Source organism: Corticium candelabrum, chromosome 17 (genome assembly GCF_963422355.1).
Source record: "Corticium candelabrum chromosome 17, ooCorCand1.1, whole genome shotgun sequence".
NCBI lineage: Eukaryota > Metazoa > Porifera > Homoscleromorpha > Homosclerophorida > Plakinidae > Corticium > Corticium candelabrum.
The window spans coordinates 6,354,236-6,376,034 of NC_085101.1; the positions used below are offsets into that span (position 1 = coordinate 6,354,236).

At 41.2% G+C, this 21,799-nt stretch overlaps 2 protein-coding genes across 2 annotated transcripts; both read left to right on the top strand.

The window, feature by feature from the left end:
* Window positions 1–248: 248 nt before the first annotated feature.
* On the top strand, window positions 249–20,307 carry LOC134192702 (uncharacterized). The gene is made up of 41 exons (XM_062661452.1): window positions 249–357; window positions 431–588; window positions 652–734; window positions 4,647–4,736; window positions 4,813–4,836; window positions 4,902–5,022; window positions 5,309–5,397; window positions 5,454–5,540; window positions 5,815–5,896; window positions 5,966–6,049; window positions 6,490–6,551; window positions 6,620–6,698; window positions 6,753–6,831; window positions 7,871–7,966; window positions 8,023–8,074; window positions 8,820–8,863; window positions 9,483–9,579; window positions 9,645–9,749; window positions 9,844–9,900; window positions 10,240–10,274; window positions 10,347–10,410; window positions 10,691–10,727; window positions 10,788–10,842; window positions 10,923–10,959; window positions 16,063–16,149; window positions 16,220–16,262; window positions 16,341–16,427; window positions 16,520–16,602; window positions 16,664–16,744; window positions 16,816–16,847; window positions 16,912–17,004; window positions 17,994–18,076; window positions 18,138–18,230; window positions 18,295–18,357; window positions 18,417–18,474; window positions 18,673–18,806; window positions 18,862–18,947; window positions 19,019–19,108; window positions 19,451–19,535; window positions 19,601–19,736; window positions 19,798–20,307. Exons 1-41 carry the CDS (start codon window positions 254–256, stop codon window positions 20,129–20,131), a joined length of 3,489 nt encoding a protein of 1,162 aa, XP_062517436.1. The 5' UTR covers window positions 249–253; the 3' UTR covers window positions 20,132–20,307.
* Window positions 20,308–20,730: 423 nt separating this feature from the next.
* LOC134192704 (tubulin-folding cofactor B-like) lies at window positions 20,731–21,780 on the top strand. Its single transcript, XM_062661455.1, has one exon. The coding sequence runs from the start codon at window positions 20,740–20,742 to the stop codon at window positions 21,472–21,474; it is 735 nt and encodes a 244-aa protein (XP_062517439.1). The 5' UTR covers window positions 20,731–20,739; the 3' UTR covers window positions 21,475–21,780.
* The last annotated feature ends 19 nt before the right edge of the window (window positions 21,781–21,799 follow it).

Sequence of the window (21,799 nt, forward strand, 5' to 3'; positions counted from 1 at the left end):
GTGTGAATCTAGGCTTATAGACAATGTAATGCTTCTAGTGATGTACAACTTAATTAACTCAAATGGTGTTGCGCATGCGCATCCGTAGCTGTCACACCTGTTAGATTGTGAGTTGTGTTCTAGGCACCGAACATGTGGACTAAGTATGTCCTATTAAATAAAATTGTCATGTAGGCTTCCCAACAGTCGGAAGATATATGTGGAAAGTCACGTGCAAAGAGCATCACGTGACGTCAAACTCCGCCCTTTAATCATGTCCACTCTTCTAGACGCCGGCAATCTCGCAGCTCTGGTTGCAATACCCGCAAACCAAACCCAGAGGAAGATGACAATAGAACAGAATGCAAGAACGAACAGGTGAGTTGCAATATCCATGTAATACAATGGCAAACCTTTACTGCAGATTGATCGTCTGCTTTACTGATTACAGAGCACTGAAAGCGTTTGAAGGGCCCATGTCGTTGTCCTCTACGGATATAACAGCAGAGGAATCGCTGTTTTCAACTAAGAGCGCATCTGCAGGTGGTCAGGGAAATAACTTCAAGGTTGTTGTCCGAATAAGACCACCGATCAAGAGAGAACGAGATGGTGGGTTACAGGCAGATGTGCTTGATGAAGCTGGGGGTTGTGGTGATACTTCATGGTTTTCAGAAAACGCAGTGACGTGCGTCAGTGTTGTTGAGAATGAGACAGTGAGGATTACCAGCGGTGTTGGCGAGTCACAGTTTGCAGATGTGCGTTCTTGTGTTTTATTACATGTTCTGTCTGTCTGTCTGTCTGTCTGTCACATATATTTTCAAACATTCATCTATCATACAAAGAGTGCTAGGCAATGACATAATGTTTTAGGTGCTACAGTACACAGGAAAAAGCACTAAAAACAGTAACAACTTAACTTAAAAGATAACCCAGGTCAGCCTAGTGGCTAAAGAACTGGGTTGAGTACTTAGCGCTACTTGTGTCACTTGACAAGCTTGCCATCTTCCTCAGTATGACTTTGGCATTGCATTTTTGCAGCTGAAGGGAGAATCTTTTTCGCCAAAAGTCAAGGAACTCTGCAGCGTTTGGTCTACCAATTTCGTCACATGATTTCTTTGCTAGTTTCTGCAGGAAGTTTCTTCCCATGACACCCCAGCGTCCAAAATGCTCCATAACCAGAGGAATGAGACTGACAGCAGTTCCACCTGGTAGACATTCCTTCTCGTATTTTGACTTTTTTCTCTCCTCTCTTCTCTCAGCAGCGGCGCCATCTGTTTCCGAAGATCTAGGGAAGATGTCAGAGCTCCATGGGTGTGCTAGAGCTATGTCCAGATCCACATTGCACCCAGAGTCTGAGTCGAAGGCTACAATGTCTGGCCGGTCATTGGAATTGGCATACTGCATTCTGTCTGTCTGTCTGTCTGTCTGTCTGTCTGTCTGTCTGTCTGTCTGTCTGTCTGTCTGTCTGTCTGTCTGTCCGTTTGGTCCATCTGTCTGTCTGTCTGTCATCATATATTTTGAACACAAGACTATATTATATTTCAGCAAAATAGTAAGTACCCTAAGTTCAAATGTACCTTGTCCATAATCTACACACTATATACTTCACTAAGAATGAGCTATTAACTACAAGCATGCAGCAACCCAGAGACAATCAGTGACTAAAAAACTGGGTGCAGTAGGACACGAGCATGTTGACACCATCACTGCAAAGTGCGGAACTCTTCTTCAGAAGGACTTGGCGTTACACTTCTGTAGTTGTACGGAGAATCTCTTCCTCCAATAGTCAATTAACTCTGGTGCATTTGGCCTTCCAATTTCGTCCAATGAATGTTTTGAAAACTTTTGCAAAAACTTCTTTTCCTCTTCTTCCCATCTCCCACAGGACTAGGGGAGTGACATTGACCATTGATCCACCAGGAAGCCGTACCTTTCTGTATTTATCCATTTTTTGTTCTCTTCTTTTTGCAGCTGCACCATCTTCCTCGGCTGATTTAGGGAAGATGTCTGAACTCCATGGATGGGCCATGGCGATGTCTAAATCAATGTTGGTTCCTGTCTCAGGGTCGTAGACTATGATGTCAGGTCTGTTGTCCGGGTTGGAATAGCGATGTCTTGGCTTGCGTTGGTGATGAATATGAAGATCTCGTAGACAGTCAGCCATACTGATGCAATGGGTTTGTGAGTCCAAATAGGACCGCCCCTGACTTGCAAGTCAGAAGGTGATAGCCGCTGTCATCTAGCAAGGTTCCGCTGTGGCATGTAGGAAGCCAGTCTGAAAGGGGAGGGACATTCCAAGTCTCAAAAGGGATGCCAAGCGATAGTCGCAGGAATTGAGTGCAAACCTTTGAGAGCTCGGGATAAAACTGAGCCAAGCCCTAGTTCCTTTCCCTCGGATGGAACGAAGTCTGGAAGCATCTCGTGCTGTAGCTGCATTGTCAATAAGACTTGCTGACAGAGACTTGGCTTGAGTTTTAGATAGCTGATGTTAAAGTTTGTGAATGGTTGTCAGAAAGTCAGACATCATCTTGTCCGGTGGAAGGGACTGACACTAGGCTTGTCCAATTGAACTAGTAGGTGGAGAAACGACGAGAGAATCAATGAGTGACATCAGAGCTGGGAATCGAAACGGAAGTTCAATGATTGTATGGGTCCATGATGCCACAAATGCATGCTGAGACACTGAGGTCAGAAGAGTCATGCCAAAGCCACCCAATCGAATTGGCAGAGATGCCTGCTGCCACATTGAGTCGTCTGTCTGTCTGTCTGTCTGTTTGTGTGTCTGTTTGTCTGTCTGTCTGTGTGTCTGTCTGTGTGTCTGTCTGTCTGTTTGTCTGTGTGTCAGTCTGCCTTTTATATTTTCCAACATCAAACTATCATACACATCGTTGCTAAATCACAAATTTACGAGTCCACAACTAATAAATAATCTAAAGACAATACGATCTAAAGCCAAGATAAAAAAATGCAACCACTAAAGAAATCTAACTTAAACTAAAACTATCTGTCTGTCTGTCTGTCTGTCTGTCTATCTGTCTGTCAGTCAGTCTGTCTGTCTGTCTGTCTGTCTGTCAATACATATATTTTCAAAGAACAACACTATTACATTCTAGTCTGGCCCAAACGGCCGACGCCATCATTTAACTACATGCGAATGAACTGTCAACTGTAAAGATCTTAGAATGTCCCAGCCTTGCTAACTTTCTGCTAATGACGCTAGCATTACATCTTTGCAAAGCTACCGACATGCATCTACGCCAGAATGACTTAAAATCACGACTGTTCTTTCTTCCGTCTTCGTCTATAGACTGAAGTGACAGGCGGTGCAGGAATTGAGCTGCCTCTGAGCCCCAACGTCCGAAGTGTTTGAACACTAATGGGATGCAGTTGGAGGGGAGGCGCCAGACATCCCTTTCTTTAGCAATTTCTCTGATTTCTTGACCTCACGGGTAGCTGCGGCCGCGCCGTCTTCCTGAGCTGCTTGAGAGATCACATGTAGTGCCCATGGGTGGGCCACCGAGATGTCCAGCTCAATGTCACAACCCTGTTGAGCGTCAAAGACAACAATGTTGGGGCGGTCGTCACTATTAACATAAAGATTCCTCGGTTCTCGCTGATGGGACATCTTCAAATGCTGTAGACAGTCGCTCCAAACACTAGTCAATGTCTCGTGAGTCCATATTGGCCCACCGCCGGTCTTACATGTGAGAAGGTGATAGCCGTCTTTATCAATGTCTTTGCCGCATTCGCATATAGGGACAACAGAACCGAGGGGCATTTCAAGACCCAACCTCATGCGTATTGCTAAGCGAAAATCGCTGGGTTTTAATGCAAGCTTCGCAGAAGAAGGTATTGAGTCAAGCCACATGCCTGCTCCAAGTCCTTGTAGCGACCTGAACCGAGCAGCTGAGCGCTGAGATAGCGGGTTTGAGAGAATGGAGGACACAATTTGTTCCGTTTGCTCCGATTTTAGCTTTTGCTGTAGCTTTTTCAGGTTGTTGATAAGTTCAACGAGGCTCTTATTTCCTGGCAGGGCCTGCAAAAGGTGAGAGGCGATTGATCCGTTGTGACCTGGATGTTGGACTGCACGGGAGATATTTTTGACTAAGTCTGTGAGATCACCAAATGATTGAGGGAGGTGTGCTAGAGAACGGGCCCAACTTGATACGAATGCGATTGGACACGTTGACACCATAGAGGACATGCCAAACCCACCGTTCCGGATTGGCAATGTTGCTTGCAGCCACTGTTGCTCCCCTATATTGTGGCAACAGACCAATTGCCGGAAAGTTGCCTTCGTTAGCTCATCATGGAACCTGGTAGCATGTTTCAGCAGAGTGGGATACATTGAGCGAGCAAGATGATTTATTCGATTTGTGTGGCAATAGCATAGAATTAGCATACCAGACTGGGGGTCATCCAAGGAAGCAAGCTCGTCACATAGACCCTGTCCTCCTTTAGCAAATTCCAAACAAGTCTTGGTGACATAGTGTTGATGACCGTCTGTCTGTCTGTCTGTCTGTTTGTCTGTTTGTGTGTCTGTCTGTTTATGTGTCTGTCTGTCGATCTGTTTTAGTTTCTTAATAACGTATTATTAAGCACTATAATACTCATATGATATAGTACTGTCTAATTGAATGATGGTTATACTTTATGCTCTCTATCAGCATTATCCTGGCAACTTGCGTTCATTTGTATTTGATCGAGTATATGCACCTGATGCATCCCAAGAGCATCTCTACACTTCAGCTGTCAAGGTGACTTGACATGAACCAAGTTCTTCAGTAGATCGACTTTAATTTATTCAACTGCATGTGTTCTTTCATTTCTTAGCCAGTCGTGAGGTCAATTTTAAAGGTACAATGTACAACATTTGTTTACAATGTACATCACTGTGTTGTTTGATTGTTGTGGTATATTAGGGTTATAATGGCAGTATCATTGCTTATGGTCAGACTAGCACAGGAAAGACGTACACTATAGAAGGCAATGATGGAGATCATCGAGGCATTATTCCACGAACTAGTGAAGAAATCTTTAATTGTATGTACGCATAACATGAAGCATCGTGGCTATAATATGTACTTAGTTAATTGTTTGTAGAGTTATTGTGTTCATCTAATGATCATTTCTGTGTCTATCTTTTTGTTTTATTTGCAACCTGTTTGTCAATCTGTTAAAATAAACTTGTTTATAAATGAATGTTTGCTTTGTTTATTTGTCTGTTTGTGATTTGACTGTTTGTTTGTTTGTTTGTTTATGTATATAATAACTCGTTTTATATGACCTTACTGGTTTGTATTTATGTTGTGAAAACAATGTTTTGTAGACATTGAAACTCAGTCGGACTCATCGTCTAGATTTTTGGTACGAGCATCATTTTTGCAGATTTACAATGAAAAGCTGATGGATCTTCTTGTAAGAATTTTTATCAAGAATAAGAAACCATTGTTCAACATCATTTTGTGATGAAGGATGTGGCAGGCAAGAGAGATAAATATGATGACTCTAAGGCTGATAGATTGAGAATACGTGAAGCAGCAGGTGGTGGATTGTTTGTGGTAGGTACATGTAAATTTTAAGGCTGTTTGCCTGTTTTATGTTTGTCTGTTTTATGTTTGTCTGTTTTAGTGTTTGTGTGTGCACATGTGTGTGTGTGTGTGTGTGTGTGTGTGTGCGTGGGTGTTTGTGTGCATGCTGATGCATGTGTGTTAATGTCTAAATGTTAGTTGGCATGATTAGTTGTTTGTTTGTATGTTACTTAACTGGTAGTCTATGTTCATTATTGGTTGTCATTGATAGACACATTATTTGTAACACTTATTGCTTGTGCAGGACAACTTGTCTGAGCATGTAGTCAAATCTCCACGAGAAATATTAGATCTATTGAAACGTGGAGCCGTGATGCGCACTACTGGTAAAACAACTTAATTTTGTCTTCATGCTAAAATGATGTTTATCACGACTACTTTGCTGCATCATTTAGCTCAAACTAAATTGAATCGAGAAAGCAGTCGGAGCCATGCCGTGTTTAGTATAATCGTGGAACATTCAACTCTCAGCACAGATAGTGAGATTTCTTCTGATTGTAGTCACTTTTTCCTGTCTGAAATGGCAATATTTCTGTTTTGCATACGTACTAACTTTGTAATGAGCAATGACTTCAACATTTTAAACACATGTACCTCAGTTGTCATGACAACAGATGATACTTTGGAATATACATAAACATGCATGCCTTTATGCATGTATATGTTCATGTCTTTGCTCATGCATTTATAACTTTGTGTAAGAATTATTTATTTGCCTATCAATACATTGATCACTTTAATCTGTTTGGTAACAAATTGATTTGGGCATATGTACATGTTTATCTACCTGTCTACCTGCTTACTTACAACAATACTTATTGCACCAATTTGCGATTATTCAGTTGATTGCTTGTGTGCTGTACATAAGTGCTTGTAATTTTTATTCTATATAATATGTGATGAATCATGTTTGTGACAGCCGCTACCAAGTCTGTGACAATTGGAAAACTTAATCTTGTTGATCTTGCTGGTTCTGAAAGAGTCAGTGAATTAACACCCAGAATGTGTAGCAATTATTACAATGGCATATATTGTATGCATGCGCACAGGTGAAAGCCTCTGGTGTTCAAGGTAAACGATTGGAAGAAGCAATGAAGATCAACCTCTCTCTGTCTGCGTTTGGCAAAGGTCGGTCGAAGTACAAGTTTGTCATTCTGTTACTTTGATCTGTGTCTGCCACAGTGATATTAGCACTCACATCGCCTGGTCAGCAGCACATTCCGTATCGAGACTCTAAACTAACGAGACTCTTACAGGACAGGTAGATGATTATAACGCAACGTTTTTATGATATTCCTTTGACTTTTGATATATGTCTGTTGATCTGTCCATTTGTGTGCATGCCTGGCCATGTGCTCATCTCATGTTCAACCGTCTGTCCACATCTTATGTCTGTCTGTCTGTCTGTCTGTCTGTTTGTCTGTCAATACGTATATTTTCAAACATTGAACTATTATGCACCATCTAAGCAAAGCAACTAAATACTACTCAAGCCAATAGGCTTGGTTCTACCTACAACTAGTTATGTTTATATGGCTGTCTCTTGAAACAATCTTCTTTATTTTTCTGTCAATCACTCTAGCATTTGATCGTTGTAGACACACAGAAAGCACAGATCTCCAGTATGTCTGGAAGGTTGATGCATTTGGCTTTCCGTCTTCGTCTCTTGATAGCTGTGACAGTTTCTTCAAATAGTCTTCAGCTTTCTCTCCCCAACAGCCAAAATGTTCCAAAACTACAGGCACAAATGTTGGTCGAAAACCTCCAGGCAAGAGCTCCTGGTCGTACTTTTTGATCTTCAGATTTTCTCTTCTGGTTGCCGCTGCTCTCTGAGTTGTAGCTGATAAACCTTCTATTTCATTACTCCAGGGATGCGCTAGAGCAATATCCAATTCAAGATCCACCCCCAATGCCGAATCGAATACGACTATGTCTGATCTGTCTTTGGAATTGACATACCTTCCTCTGGGTTCTTTTACGTGATGTAATTGCAGTTGACTCAAACAGTCTGACTGTCTGTTTGTTGTCTGTTAGTTTGTCTGTCTGTCTGTCTGTCTGTCTGACTGTCTGTCTGTCTGTCTGTCTGTGTCTGTCCGTCTGTCTGTCTGTCTGTCTGTCTGTCTGCTTGTCTCTCTGTCTGTCTGTCTGTTTGTCTGTCTGAAGTCATAAATATGACATTTTAATGATATTTTTGTCTTTATGTTTGTTTGTTGTTTGTTTGCATGCATTATAGATTTGTATTACATATTTGTACATGTTTCTAAAATTCTATAATGTTTGTTATTCATATAATGATTCAGTTTGGGTGGCAACTGTAAGACAACTTTGATAACGACTATAACTCCAGTCTCATTGCATTACTCTGAAACTGTGAATAGTCTCAAGTTTGCAAACAGGTTAAAACATTAATTAGCAATTTGTCGTATATTGACCATGCAATTAATCGTCGCAGGGCAAAGAGTGTTAAGAACTATGCAATAGTGAATGAGGATTTTTCTCAGCAGGTAATAATTTTTTTCTGTGTACATGCATATACTTGCTAGAACCGAAGGTATACTTACTACTACCTGAGGAGTGAAACACTAAGGGCACGTTTCCACTAACGCCTAAACCAGTTTAACAAGTGGTTTAAGGTAAACTGGCTTACGAATTGATCTGTTTCCACCTTCACTAAATCAGTTATACTCTAAACCTAAACCGATTTCCTAAACCCGTTTTGTAGTAGGTTTAGCAAAGTGGTTTAGGTTTAACTGTCACGTGACTGTAGCACACTTGTCTAGATGGCTTCTCACAACGCCGTCTCGATGGATATTGACTATTTGCTAGGATAGAATTAACTTAAAAGATGTAAGGGTCGTTAAGTAGAGGAAAGAAATCATCAGAACAACAGAGAGAGAAGACGATGTTCTTGGTTATTATCATGCAAATTCCTACTAGCAGACGCTGAATCAGTGACAACCAACAGTTGCTCTGACTTGGTGACACAGCAGCCCAATACTTCAAAATAAGGCATTCCTAGACGGCTTGTCTTGTACATTCCGGATGTCCACGTTCCTAGTGGAAACAGTCACTTTCTTGAACTGGTTTAGTTTTAAACGCGTTTAGGCTAATCTAGTTTAAGGTGCAGCTAGTGGAAACACGGCCTAAGGTACAGTAGCACATGCTGGTCACGTGACATTAGACTTGAGGACTTGCTCCACCTACTGTGTGACACGTGACCAAATATTTATAAAGTGATTTGAATCATAGGCGATGCTGTCGAAGTATGAGCAGGAGATAAAGAAGCTTAGGAGGTATAGAGAACATTTTGTGTTGAGGAAATTAAACACGTGTGTATTTCTTGGTTTGTTGATTGCTTGTCTATTGGAGGTTTTTGTCTCTTTCTATTTTGTGTTTGTCTGGTTCTTTGTTTGCTTCTCTGGTTGTCTATTGTCTATCATTGTGTTTGTCCATTTTGTCATGTGTGTGTGTGTGTGTGTGTGTGTGTGTGTGTGTGTGTGTGTGTGTGTGTGTGTGTGTGTGTGTGTGTGTGTGCCAGTTTTCATGTTTTATGCACTTGGCTCAAAACAATAGATGTACCTTACTTGACAATTCTATGACAATATGGTTTCATCGGCAAATCTTGTATGATGTACTAGTACAGTTAGTTGGGAGGATTAAATTCAATACGTTAGGCAATTAGTTCAAGACTTTTTGGTTGAAGTTATTGGCCAAGAACTTGGGCTAGGCAAGTCTGTATGCAACGACTTGCCCAAGATCTAGACAAGAATTTCCAAGACTTGATGTGTGTGTGTGTGTGTGTGTGTGTGTGTGTGTGTGTGTGTGTGTGTGTGTGTGTGTGTGTGTGTGTGTGCATGCGTGTGTGTGTGTGTGTGTGTGTGTTTGAGTTTGTTGCTTTTACTTTGAATTCAGAGCTTTAGCAGAACAACAACTGGGCAGCGACCGTTTAGTAGTACAAGAACAACTCCACAAGATGCAGTCACAATGGGCTCAAGTAACCAAAGAGAAGGTTAACTGCTCACACGGCACATCATCAAGTCAAATGTTTACATAATCATTTGCAAACAATTTTAGGAAGACGTAGAGAGTGAATTGGCTAGAAGAGTTGAAGAAGTGGAGAAAACACAACAGGAAAAACAAAAACTGCAACAGAAAATTGAAGCTTTGGAGCAAGAAGTGGTATGTTAACTATGAAATGTATGGCAGCATGTTTTCGTGGTCAGATGTAAAAGCATAGACAGTCACACACCTGTGTCTAATATTTCTTTGGCAGCTTGTTGGGGGTACAAAGGTCGAGGAGACACCTGAATTTGAGATGGCAATGCGCAAGGTTGGATGTCTCTTTACTAAACAATCTATACTCGTTGATTAATAAATATCATTATGATCATAATACATTAATTAATATCACCAGTAATTATTAATTAAATGTATAATATTACAAATTGACAAATTTGAAAATATTAATTGTATTCAGAGTGCGTAAATACGTTGTTAATAATTACTGAGATCTTATTGGATCAATAGTTAACTTGGTATAGATATAATGTAACAGACAAATTGTCATATATATGCATAATGGACTCACTCTGTTTGTGTGCATGCATGTTTGATCTGCTTATGTTGCTAACTTGAATAGCTTAGCTGTACATTGTTTTTCTCTCTATAGGCACAAGAGCAGTTACAGAGTGAGTATGAAGAAAGGTGAGAATTGTTGCTTGTGTACATGAGGGATTGTGGTTTTGATTGTGATGGTTCGTGTTAATTAATTGCAAGATATCGAGACCTTGAGAGAGAGAGAGAGGCATTGGCAAAAGAGAAAGAAGAGCTCCAAGCGAAGGTCACAGATTGGACTTGTCCAACAGACAGACATATATGTGACACTCACGCACACACACACACACACACACACACACACACACACACTCCTACACACATGCACACACACACACAACACACATGCACACACACACACACTCACACACACACACACACACACACACACACACACACACATTCACACACACGTGCACGCACGCACGCACACACACACACACACACACACACACACACACACACACACACAAAGTTACGTTTGTGAATGCTTTATATGTCTGCAGCAACAAGAACTCACGTACGACAGACAATTGCATTCAGGTAAGCAAGACTGTCTAGGCTGTAAGTTTGCTTGTGTCAGTGTTATCTTAATGTATTTAGCTGGAAGCAGTCGACTGTCTGATTCTCCAACTTCCTTATATCCTGACTCAACAAGGTACAATGCTTGTAGTGCACTCATATGGACAGGCTTGAAAGAAGATAGATGTCCATCTATTATCACTTGTTTCTATTTAGTCTTTCTCATTTTGAGGATCAAGTGCAACATGAAGTGGTTAGAACCTAGCATGCATACATTGAAACAGACATAGTGATATACAAGCAGTCATAAACAGACAGACAGACAGACAGACAGACAGACAGACAGACAGACAGACAGACAGACAGACAGACAGACAGACAGACAGACAGACAGACAGACAGACAATTGGTCGGACTTTATTTGCCTGCGAGCCTCTCTTCCCAGGAAGTCACCCACTAGCGCTACTGGAGATAATGCAAGAAAGGCGGCTGCTGAGGCTGGTGAGATGCGGAGAGTTATCACGTGCGTCTAGAATTCTAACCAGTAACGGTCTGGCTTTGTCCACTGAGGATACAGCAAGGAAGTTGATCTCCAAATACCCTCCCAGATCTTCAGCTCTCCCCCCTGCACCCAATGTTATGTGTGAGTCGATCACCTTGTCTAGGTCGTTACTTTTCGATTTGATCAGGCAAGCTCCATGTTGATCTGGTGCTGGTCCTAGTGGTTGGTGTTTCGAGCATTTAAAATCCTACTGGAAAATGAGGATACTGCGGATGGTCTTTTCTGTGTCTGTTCGGCATTTGCTAAGGGAATATTGCCCGATGTGGCTGCCACCCTCTTTTCTTCTTTAAGACTGATCGCTCTGCCCAAGCCAAATGGTGATGTGATACCCATTGCCATCGGGGAATCTATTCGCCGACTTACAGCCAGGACTATTTGTTCACAAAAAAGGAAGAGTTTACTAAAGTTTTCTGTCCCATTCAGCATGGTGTGTCTACGAAATGTGGTACAGAGTTGATAGCGCATCATATAAGTCTCACTTTGGAATCTAATCCCAACTGGATAGTTTTGAAGTTGGATGTTAAGAACGCGTTCAATTCTGTCAGCAGAGACCAGATCATGGAACAAGTTTCTCTTACCTTTCCTCACTTGTACAACCATGTGATTCAAATGTATGGCAAACCCAGCTCCCTTGTCTTCATGCAGGGTTCCTCTACCGTAGTAATTCCATCTGAGGAGGGAGTTCATCAAGGAGACCCTCTGGGTCCTGTTCTTTTTGCTACGGCCATTCATCCAGTCTTAAGTAAGATTCAGAAATCCCACTCTCAAGTACACGTACTGGCCTACCTGGATGACGTATTTTTGCTGGGAGGGGCGAAATCTGTTCTGGCTGCGTTTCATGACTTGAAGGAGACCTTCTCAGCCATCAATCTGTTCATAGCAGACAAAAAGTGCGAGATATTATCTCAATCGTCCTTGACTGCTGTTGAAGGGTTTGAAGAATTTCCTGTGTCTTGTGAGGGTGCACTCTTCCTTGGTTCTCCGATTGGTTCGATGTCATTCGTTACGTCCTCTTGTGCCACCATAGCCCAGTCAAAGCTCTCACTGTGAATCAGCTTACCAAATTGGATGATGTTCAGAGTACAATGCTGCTATTACGATGCTGTTATGTCCTCAACCTTAACCATTTGGCTCGGACAGTCCATCCTGATTTGCTAGTTCATGCTTCTACAATCCATGACTCTGGGACAAAAGAAACTTTCTCTCACCTCTTAGGCTATGACATGGTTGATGACAGGATTTGGCATCAGTTTTGTTGCATCCTGGGCCAACGCTTTTACAGAGCTGCCATTCCGATTCCCTGTTTTACGACCTATCATCAACAGTCTCTTAAGCTCTTCAATCGCTCCAATCAGTGAGGCCATAGGAAGGTCTGTCCCTTCAGGAAGAATATTTCCGACTACCTGCCATGTACTGGAAAAGTTTAACAAAAGCTATCTTCTGTCACTGCTTCTTCTAATGCTCAGTATCTACTTGAAAATGCCCCCACTGCCTGAGATGCAGCCCGCCTACGCTCAACAACAGGTAAGGGTGCTGGGGCTTGGCTTAATGCTATCCCTACATCGGAAGTGTTCGCACTCAATTCTTGCGATTTTGCTTGGCGTCCTTCCTTCGTTTGGGTTTGCCCATAGCCTTCTCCAGCTGGACAACGACATGCAATTGTGGAGCTCTTATAGATGACAGTGGATACCATTTGCTGACCTGTAAGACTGGTGGCGGGCCGGTATGGTCTCATGAATTGATTTCGTCCGTCTGGTCTGATTGTTTCCATGGGTTGTATATCCACCACCACAGGGAGCCTAGGAGTTGTTATACAACCACAAACAACAGACCAGACATCGTATTTTTTGACTCGGACATTGGAAACAACGTTGACCTTGATATCTCCCTCGCCCACCCATGGAGTAGTGACATCTTTCCATCATCTGCTGGTGGTAGTGGTGCCGCTGCAGAGAGGAGAGCAGACAGAAAGAAGAGAAATACAGCAAACAGCAATTACTAGGTGGCATAATTGCCACTGTAACCCCACTAGTATTGGAGCATTTTGGAGCTTGGGGGATCGATGGGTGGAAACTCCTGTGCAAGTCATCAAAGAAGTCATCGGACAGAGTGGGACGACCGAACGCTGCAGAGTTTATCAACTTCGGGTCCAAACGATTTTCTATTCAGCTCCAGAAGTGTAATGCTAGAGTCATCTCTAAAAAGCTATCTTCGATGTCTGAAGACAACAGATGTGACCTCTTTGCCACCCAGTACTTTAGCCACTAGCTGGTACTGGAGGCTTTGCTTGTACACTGTAGTTTTTAAGTGTAGTCCTTATTTTGTTTTACACGAGTTTCAATTTTAGCTTCGTTTAGTTGATGAACACTACTAGTAGTTGGACAGTACATAGTACCCTGCATTGCAAAATGTATCATAGATTAAAGTTCAAATATATGTGACAGACAGACAGACAGATAAACAGACAGACAGACAGAGTCCATTACCGTCAGCGGTTCCTAGTACATCAGTTATTGGTGACATTCATGTTACTTCTATTGGAACCCAAATTCTTGGTATACCTATTGGACATCAGGAATATGTTTCTAAGGTTTGTCTGGAAGTTGTGAAATCAGGCAACAATCTTTGTCAGCAGTTGCCTGATTTGAATGAACTTCAGAGAGCTATGCTTGTACTAAGACATTGTCATACAACTCGTCTCAACCAGCTGGCTTGAGGAGTTTGTCCAACCACCTTGCAATCTTGTGCTACACTCCATGACCAAATGACTAAACAATGCTTCATGGTTTTGGCAGGAGTTGCAGAGTTAACTCCTAACCAATGGCAGCAGTCAACTCTACCTATAAGACTTGGAGATTTTGGTATGTCATCATTGAAACACATCTCTCGATTTGCTTTTTTTGTCTACGCACTTCCCGTCCTTAGAAAGCCACATTTGCACTTTATTGTCATCTTGCAAACAGGAGGGAGGTGTTACGCATCAGCTGCAACAATCATTAGATGAAAGCATGCATCTTTCAGAAATCATTTCTAATACAAAGAAGCTACAACACAGATTGACAAGTGCCAGTTATCAACTTGCAATTAACAGTCTGATTGACAACTCTTCTAAAAAAGACGCTGCTTGCTTGTTGTCTTTACAAGGTAAGGGAGCTGGAGCATGGCTCAGTGCAATACCATCCTCTGAGAAGTTTGCACTTTCACCTAGTAAATTTACTTTGGCTACTTCGATGAGGTTGGGGCTTCCTGTACATTATCCAGAATGGATCAACAAGTGTGATTGTGGAAGACCATTAGAAATACATGGCGAAGATGCAGATGGTTTCCATCTTATAACTTGTAAAACTGGTGGTGGGCCAGTATGGACTCATGACTCGATGATGTCTGTATGGTCAGAATGTTTGAGTTCACTTCATTTACCACACAAATGTGAACCTAGAGACAGATATGTGAATTCCAACAACCGCCCAGATAAATTGAGATATTCATGTGGCTGATTCTGAAACTGGTTCAAACATAGAACTTGATGTGGCACTAGCTCATCCGTGGGGCTACAGACATTTGTCTCGTGCTTCTACAACTGCAGGGAGTGCGGCTGTGAGAAGAGAAGAACTTAAATTAAGTAAATATAAAGAGGAAAAACTACCCGGTGGATGTTCTCCATCAGTAGTGCCTCTAGTTTTTTAGCACTTTGGGTGTTGGGGAGAAAGAGCCACTAACTACTTTAATGCAATTGCAAGTATGTGGAGAGTTGAGAATGGACGAACAAATGTTGCTGAGTTTAAGACACAATGGAGGAGACGGTTTTCAATTCAACTGCAACGTTGCAATGCAAGTGTGCTGACAAGAAAACTCATGATGGTCGGTTCTGGACCTAAGACGCTTAGTAGAAACACTGACTTTACACAACTTGTAGTTCAGTAGCTTCTTTTAAGTTTTATCTTCCCATATGGGGCTAGTGTATTATGTAGTAATTATTATGTAGTGGACTTTAGGTTTGCTTTTAGAGTTTGATGGAAATTTCATTGTAATGGAAATATATGTATTGACAGACAGACAGACAGACAGACAGACAGACAGACAGCTTAGTTTAGGTGATGAACACTACTAGTAGTTGGACAGTACATAGTACCCTGCATTACAAAATGTATCATAGATAAAAGTTCAAATATATGTGATTGACAGACAGACAGATAGACAGACAGACAGACAGACAGACAGACGGATTGTTATATTTGAACTCTTACTTTACCAATAATAATCGCTAACTTTACGTATGCATAACAATAACAGTCAATGAACAAAATGTTAAACGTCTTTATCATACAGAAAATCATCAAAATTGCACTTAGACAACTTCGACAGCTTTTTAAAAATCACATGAGACGTGCAAGACTGTACAACTACAGACAGTTGCTTCTCCATCTATCTCTAAAGTCTGTTTTGCTGCTCTTTCCATTTGCATCTTTTGAAATTTTGGAGATCTTATCGAGATAGTCTTCAGCCATAGGGCCCCAAAAGCCAAAGTGTTAAAAAACCAGTGGAATACATGTTGTATCAGATCCTGCTATAGACTGCTGTTGACCATATGACAGGCAGACGGATGGACGCATGGACAGGCAGACAGATATACAGCAGATGTGGACAGATGGTTGAACATGAGAGGCCAGTCACACAAGTGGGCAGATTTACAGACTGATGAACTAAAATATACAATTTTATGTGCATTTTTGTAGTTTTAATAACCATAATTTGTTATCAGCGAATGAGGCCACTGAGTCTTGGTTTGTATAGGATCATTTGAATTCAGGAAGTTACAATTCAACCTTAGAACCGTACATACGAGCAATGAAGGATCCAGAGACGGGCATTACTCTGAAGGTAAAGCAGCTTGATCAGCACTTACAATAATGCATTTTAAGTATTTTGTTTTCATGAATGTTTGCATTAGGATCGAAGATACAACTTTTTAGTGGTGAAAAATGGTTTCACAGGTAACATGTTTTAGTGCAGTTATCACATTTGAAGTGTATACCGAATTGATCTTGTGTTGACGTGTGATATGACGTCAGGCCTGGAAGCAGCAACGTGGTTTATTGAAAACCTGGATGGTGTGGAGTCTTTTGAACACGCAGCCACAATTGGTCAGAGCTTCTTGGGTAAGTGAGCTATTTTTGATTGTGTGTGTGTGTGTGTGTGTGTGTGTGTGTGTGTGCGTGTGCGTGCATGCGTGAAAAATTTATTATCATAGATCTTGGAGTGTTTGCTCATGCTGGAGGAAGTGCAGTGTTTATTGCATCTGATCGTGAAGTTTTCTCATTCTCTTCAGTTGAGGTATCAACTGTTATTGATCCTACTATCTTGTGTGACATATAATCATTGTTCTGTATGCCAGCGTTTATCGTCTGGACGTAGAGTGTCAGTGTCTGGATATGCACCTTCATTTCAAGCACCTCAAAGAGAGTCTTCATATACAGTCAGTCTACATGCAAGATAATTTCATCACTTGGTGATAATCTAATGATGCTTGCATATTACTTACGACAGACGTCACATTCTGGTCAAAGGTTGTCATCAGAGTAAGAAGCAATGAGCTCATCATGTGATCATTTAATTATTGAAATGATACTTTCTTGTTTGCAGTCGAAAATTACTTTCACAACCACAGTCATGTGCCTTGAGAAGTGAAGATTATGTGGCTCAATTGTCTAGTACACCAGCTGTTTTAAAATCAAGGTAAGTATTAAAGTATGGCGCGCCATTTGTGCCGTAATTCGCTATTTTTCTACTTAAGTAGAAATAATTCTACTTAAGTGAAATTCAATTCTACTTAAGTGGAATTCATTTCTACTGAAGTAGAAATCCATTTCTACTTAAGTGAAATTTGTTATTTCCACTTCAGTTGAATTGAATTCCACTTAAGTGGAAATGAATTCTACTTAAGTAGAATTCATTTCCACATAAGTAGAATTTATTTCCACATAAGTAGAATTCATTTCCACTTAAGTAGAATTCATTTCCACATAAGTAGAATTCATTTCCACTTAAGTAGAATTCATTTCCACTTAAGTAGAATTCATTTCCACTTAAGTAGAATTCATTTCCACTTAAGTAGTAATCACTTGACTTCAGTAATAATGATTCTACTTAAGTAGAATTCAGTGGTCTATTTTCACTAAAGTAGAATTCATTTCCACTTAAGTGGAATTCAATTCAACTGAAGTGGAAATAACAAATTTCACTTAAGTAGAAATGGATTTCTACTTCAGTAGAAGTGCTGATTTCTACTTCAGTAGAAATGAATTCCACTTAAGTAGAATTGAATTTCACTTAAGTAGAATTATTTCTACTTAAGTAGAAATAGCGAATTACGTCACAAATGGCGCACCATATTAAAGATGGTGATGTTGGAGTAGACACTTTTCAGTTCGATAGAGATTTGCATTCACTTTTGCCCTCACTTAATTAATTGTTCATTAATTAATTGATCACGTGGGTATGTAACACCCACTTTACCTGTTTGCATGGACACTATATGTGCACTGCGGTGTTGAACAGTCATTTACCTGGCTGCAGACAGGTGGGTGAGCATTGACATATGAACAATGAATGGGTGGGCAAGTAGGCTTGGCGGCATATTTCTCAATGCATGTAGTTTTCACGACATTTACGTATGTACACATTTTTCACAACAACGAATAAGCAATTTGCCTTGTTATTGTTAGCTCATTTGCTTCTCCTGTTGCTGCTGATTGTACTTCTGATGAAGATTGGGGTAGCAGTCCATTACATGAAGCAGCAGCTAAAGGTAATGTAAATCAACGTGTGAGAATGAAGGTTGAGGACGATGTTCAAAACTGGTTTTGTAGGTGATCGCAGTGTTGTGAAGTCTCTGATTGCAACGTTTGGACTAGAGTGCACTGATTATATGGGACGGACACCTCTCATGTACTCAGTCATTGGTTAGTGCAGCTATGCATATTGATTGTTGCTTTGTATGTTGTTGAGTTGCAATGTTTGTAACAGCAAACAAGGTCAAGTGTTGTGAATTGCTGATAAAAGTTGGAGCAAACTATGCAGCTCAAGACAGTAATTTTCTCTAATTTAATGGTAACTTCTTATGCTATAATTGGTTGGTGGTACTTCAGGGAATGGACGAACTGCTCTGCTGTGGGCTGCTTACTATGGTCATGGAGAAATGGCACGGTGTGTGTGTGTGTGTGTGTGTGTGTGTGTGTGTGTGTGTGTGTGTGTGTGTGTGTGTGTGTGTGTGTGTGTGTGTGTGTGTGTGTGTGTGTGTGTGTGTGTGTGTGTGTGTGTGTGTATTTATATGCATGCATGCATGCATGTATCATGTGTAGGATTCTTTGCTGCTTTTGTGTCAATTGACTGTTTCATTTCTAGGATGTTGATTGCTAAGGACAAGTCAGTTGTTGAGATAGCTGATCCTGATGGAAGAACAGCAGTGCACTGGGCCACAAAGCCCGAAAGTCACAAAGTTCTAGAGATCCTATCTCGACACTGTGGCAGTGAAATAAGTAAAATTGTCAACCGAATTATTTTGCTATTTAACAGATAATTCTATGTTTGTAGTAAATTGTCAGGATGATGAGCAAACAACAGCGCTGCACTGGTCTGTCCTCTGCCACCACCCAGAGCACACAAGAGTGTTGTTACAGGTAATTCCTGTTTGCAGACACCGATGTTGTTAATTTGCAGTATATGTATTGTCTTTTGTCCTGATGTGAAGAATTGTTTGGCTGACTGTACTTTAACTGATCGAGAAGGGAGAACTGCATTTCACTATGGAGTATCAACCAACTCGCTGGAATGTCTCAAGGTAAGATCGACGGTGTTTGTATAGCAGCAATAGATACTGTAATTGTATTGACAGAGAGACATTGCATACATCGATAAATGTGTGTGTGTGTGTGTGTGTGTGTGTGTGTGTGTGTGTGTGTGTGTGTGTGTGTGTGGTGTGTGCGTGCGTGTGTGTGTGTGTGTGTGTGTGTGTGTGTGTGTGTGTGTGTGTGTATGATGCATACATCATGTCCATGTTGTGAGTGTGTGCGTGTGTAGGATTGTATAAAAACTGTATGTATGACAGACAGAAAACTGACCGGTAGACAGAGAGACAGACAGCAAGAGTTATGTTCTACTTGCGATTTAATTCCATATTTAGATGCTTCTAGAATTTCGACCAGATGCTGTCAATATGAAGGAACATAATGGTAGAACACCACTACATCTTGCAGTCAGCAATGACGGTATGAAGCAATTATCTCACATCAATCCAACTATAATTTTTAACCTCATTCCTGCCCACTTCCAGGCTCTCTAGAATTAGTTGCATTATTACTCTCAAGTCCTAGTTGCGATAGCAACTCCACAGACCACAGGATGACAACACCACTACACTGGGCTGCAGTTTGCAACAGACCAGATGTGGCAAAAGCTTTACTGCAGCGGTAACACCGAACAACCTTCATACGTCACCACAAAATTTGTATTTAGTGATCCTATTTCTAGAAACGCAAACATGATGATGAGAGACACGAATGGCATGACGGCTCTTCACTATGCCACACAAAAAGGCTTCACAGAGTGTGCAAACATCCTTCAACGGTATGGATCAACTACTGCATCTCAACAGCCATCAACCCCACGAAAATCTCACAACTCACGACCTCCACCCCCTCCAGGTGGAAAACTAAAGCCACTTTCTCCAACCATCAGAAGTCTTGATGTTAATTCAGATCGATCACCCGGTAGGCATCGGCGAAGCGCTTCACTTCCAGCAAACAGATCTCCGTTACTCACTCCTCGACTGCCACCACAGCCACCAAATTCAAGCCAGACATGACCAATTTGATATCAATATTTTTTCAAAAATTTATAGCTAGTTTTTTGATTGAACCGACTGATTCAATGTGAGCATTAATTTATTTATTTTATGACGTAATTGCTGATGTTGCAAGCAACTTGTCATTGTACAATGTCACCAGTACAATCTCCAGTAGCAAATGCGACAAGTATAAACTTCTACTTTCATCTAGCATCGTAAACAACAACTCTCTTTGTTCGTTTCTTGTACATAATGCGGTATCCACATTCGCGACACCTAATGGGGTCCCCAGACTTGATCTCGTTTTCAGCATGACATTCGCCACACACGTAAGCCATCGCTTGGTGTCTTGTCTGCTGAGGACCGGGCGTTGATCCGCCAGGAAGCGGCGTCGCCATCGGATTGGGAGTCTCCGCCATTATAACCAAAATCACGTGACTAACAATAATAAATATCAATAAATATTAAATTTTAAACAATTGTACTAATTTATTACATTTTTGGTTTTCATACGCAATGTTTCTTTTAAAGAGTAATTTTATATTGTTAATTAAATTAAGTTATAAATTTAACACGTGTGTCACGTGACACAACTTGCAAACTGTTCAATACCCCGGATATTTAACATGGATTCAACAAGCCATGAGTTGATTTTGTTGAATGTAACAAGTTCTGTGACATCCTTTACGTCTGAGAGACGTTTTGGTAACGACACGCTAATTGCTGCGCTGAAAGGCAAGTTGGAGCTTATAACTGGCGCAACTGCGCGCTATATGACTCTAGAACTTTATGACAAAGACAACAAACTGGTGAAAGTACTTGAAAATGATGATGAAACGTTGAAATCGTACAAAGTAACTAACGGCATGAGAATTCACGTTGTTGACAAGGACCCGGCGCACACGGTCGGGGACTTCGAGGATTTGAGCAAAGTTGAAAAGTATGAAATGTCTGATGATGCATACGCGAAACGAGAAGACTCAGTAAGGTCGTTCAAGCAGAGAATGAAAATGGGCAGATTTGCTGATCAGAATCCAGAGAAAATGAAAGAGAAAGCAGACAAGGAACGAACAGAAAAGGAGGCAGCCAAGGGCATTGCTGTCGGTTCTAGGTGTGAGGTACGTGTATCAGGTAGTGGAGCTAGAAGAGGGACGGTAGCTTTCGTAGGCGAAACGGATTTTAAGCCCGGAATTTGGGTTGGAATGAAATACGATGAACCAGTGGGAAAGAATGACGGCAGTGTTGGTGGTAAAAGGTACTTTAGCTGCGAACCAAAATATGGAGGTTTTGTAAAGCCATCTGTTGTGGTTGTTGGAGACTTTCCAGAGGAAGACATTGATGTTAGTGACGATGAGGTATGATGTAGACATTTAACGATCGTGTACAGAGGTAATGATCTGTGAATCAACGAATGAGTGGTGTCATACATGTTTTGAGTTTATGTGCTTTTGTTGGGCAAAGTCATATAGAAAATACTGTAGCAAGAGCTGTTGAAGTCTTTCTAAATTGAGTGTGTCATGGGCACTTGTGTCGTGTGTATGTGTTATGTCTGTACATATGCACATAGAGCAATCAAATTGTAATGCTTTTATCGCCTGCTTATAGACAGATCGGAGAGCTGGCTTACAAACAAGTGGGCTGGTAGGCTGGCAGGTACTGGTAATTGGAACTGCAAGTATGAATTAT

Excerpts from the sequence above, each read along its gene's own strand:
- LOC134192702 (XM_062661452.1), top strand. The coding sequence starts at position 254 with ATGTCCACTCTTCTAGACGCCGGCAATCTCGCAGCTCTGGTTGCAATA. Across the intron at positions 16,603-16,663 it reads TCTCATTCTCTTCAGTTGAG|CGTTTATCGTCTGGACGTAG; the intron begins GTATCAACTGTT and ends TCTGTATGCCAG. Across the intron at positions 16,745-16,815 it reads AAAGAGAGTCTTCATATACA|ACGTCACATTCTGGTCAAAG; the intron begins GTCAGTCTACAT and ends TACTTACGACAG.
- LOC134192704 (XM_062661455.1), top strand. The coding sequence starts at position 20,740 with ATGGATTCAACAAGCCATGAGTTGATTTTGTTGAATGTAACAAGTTCT.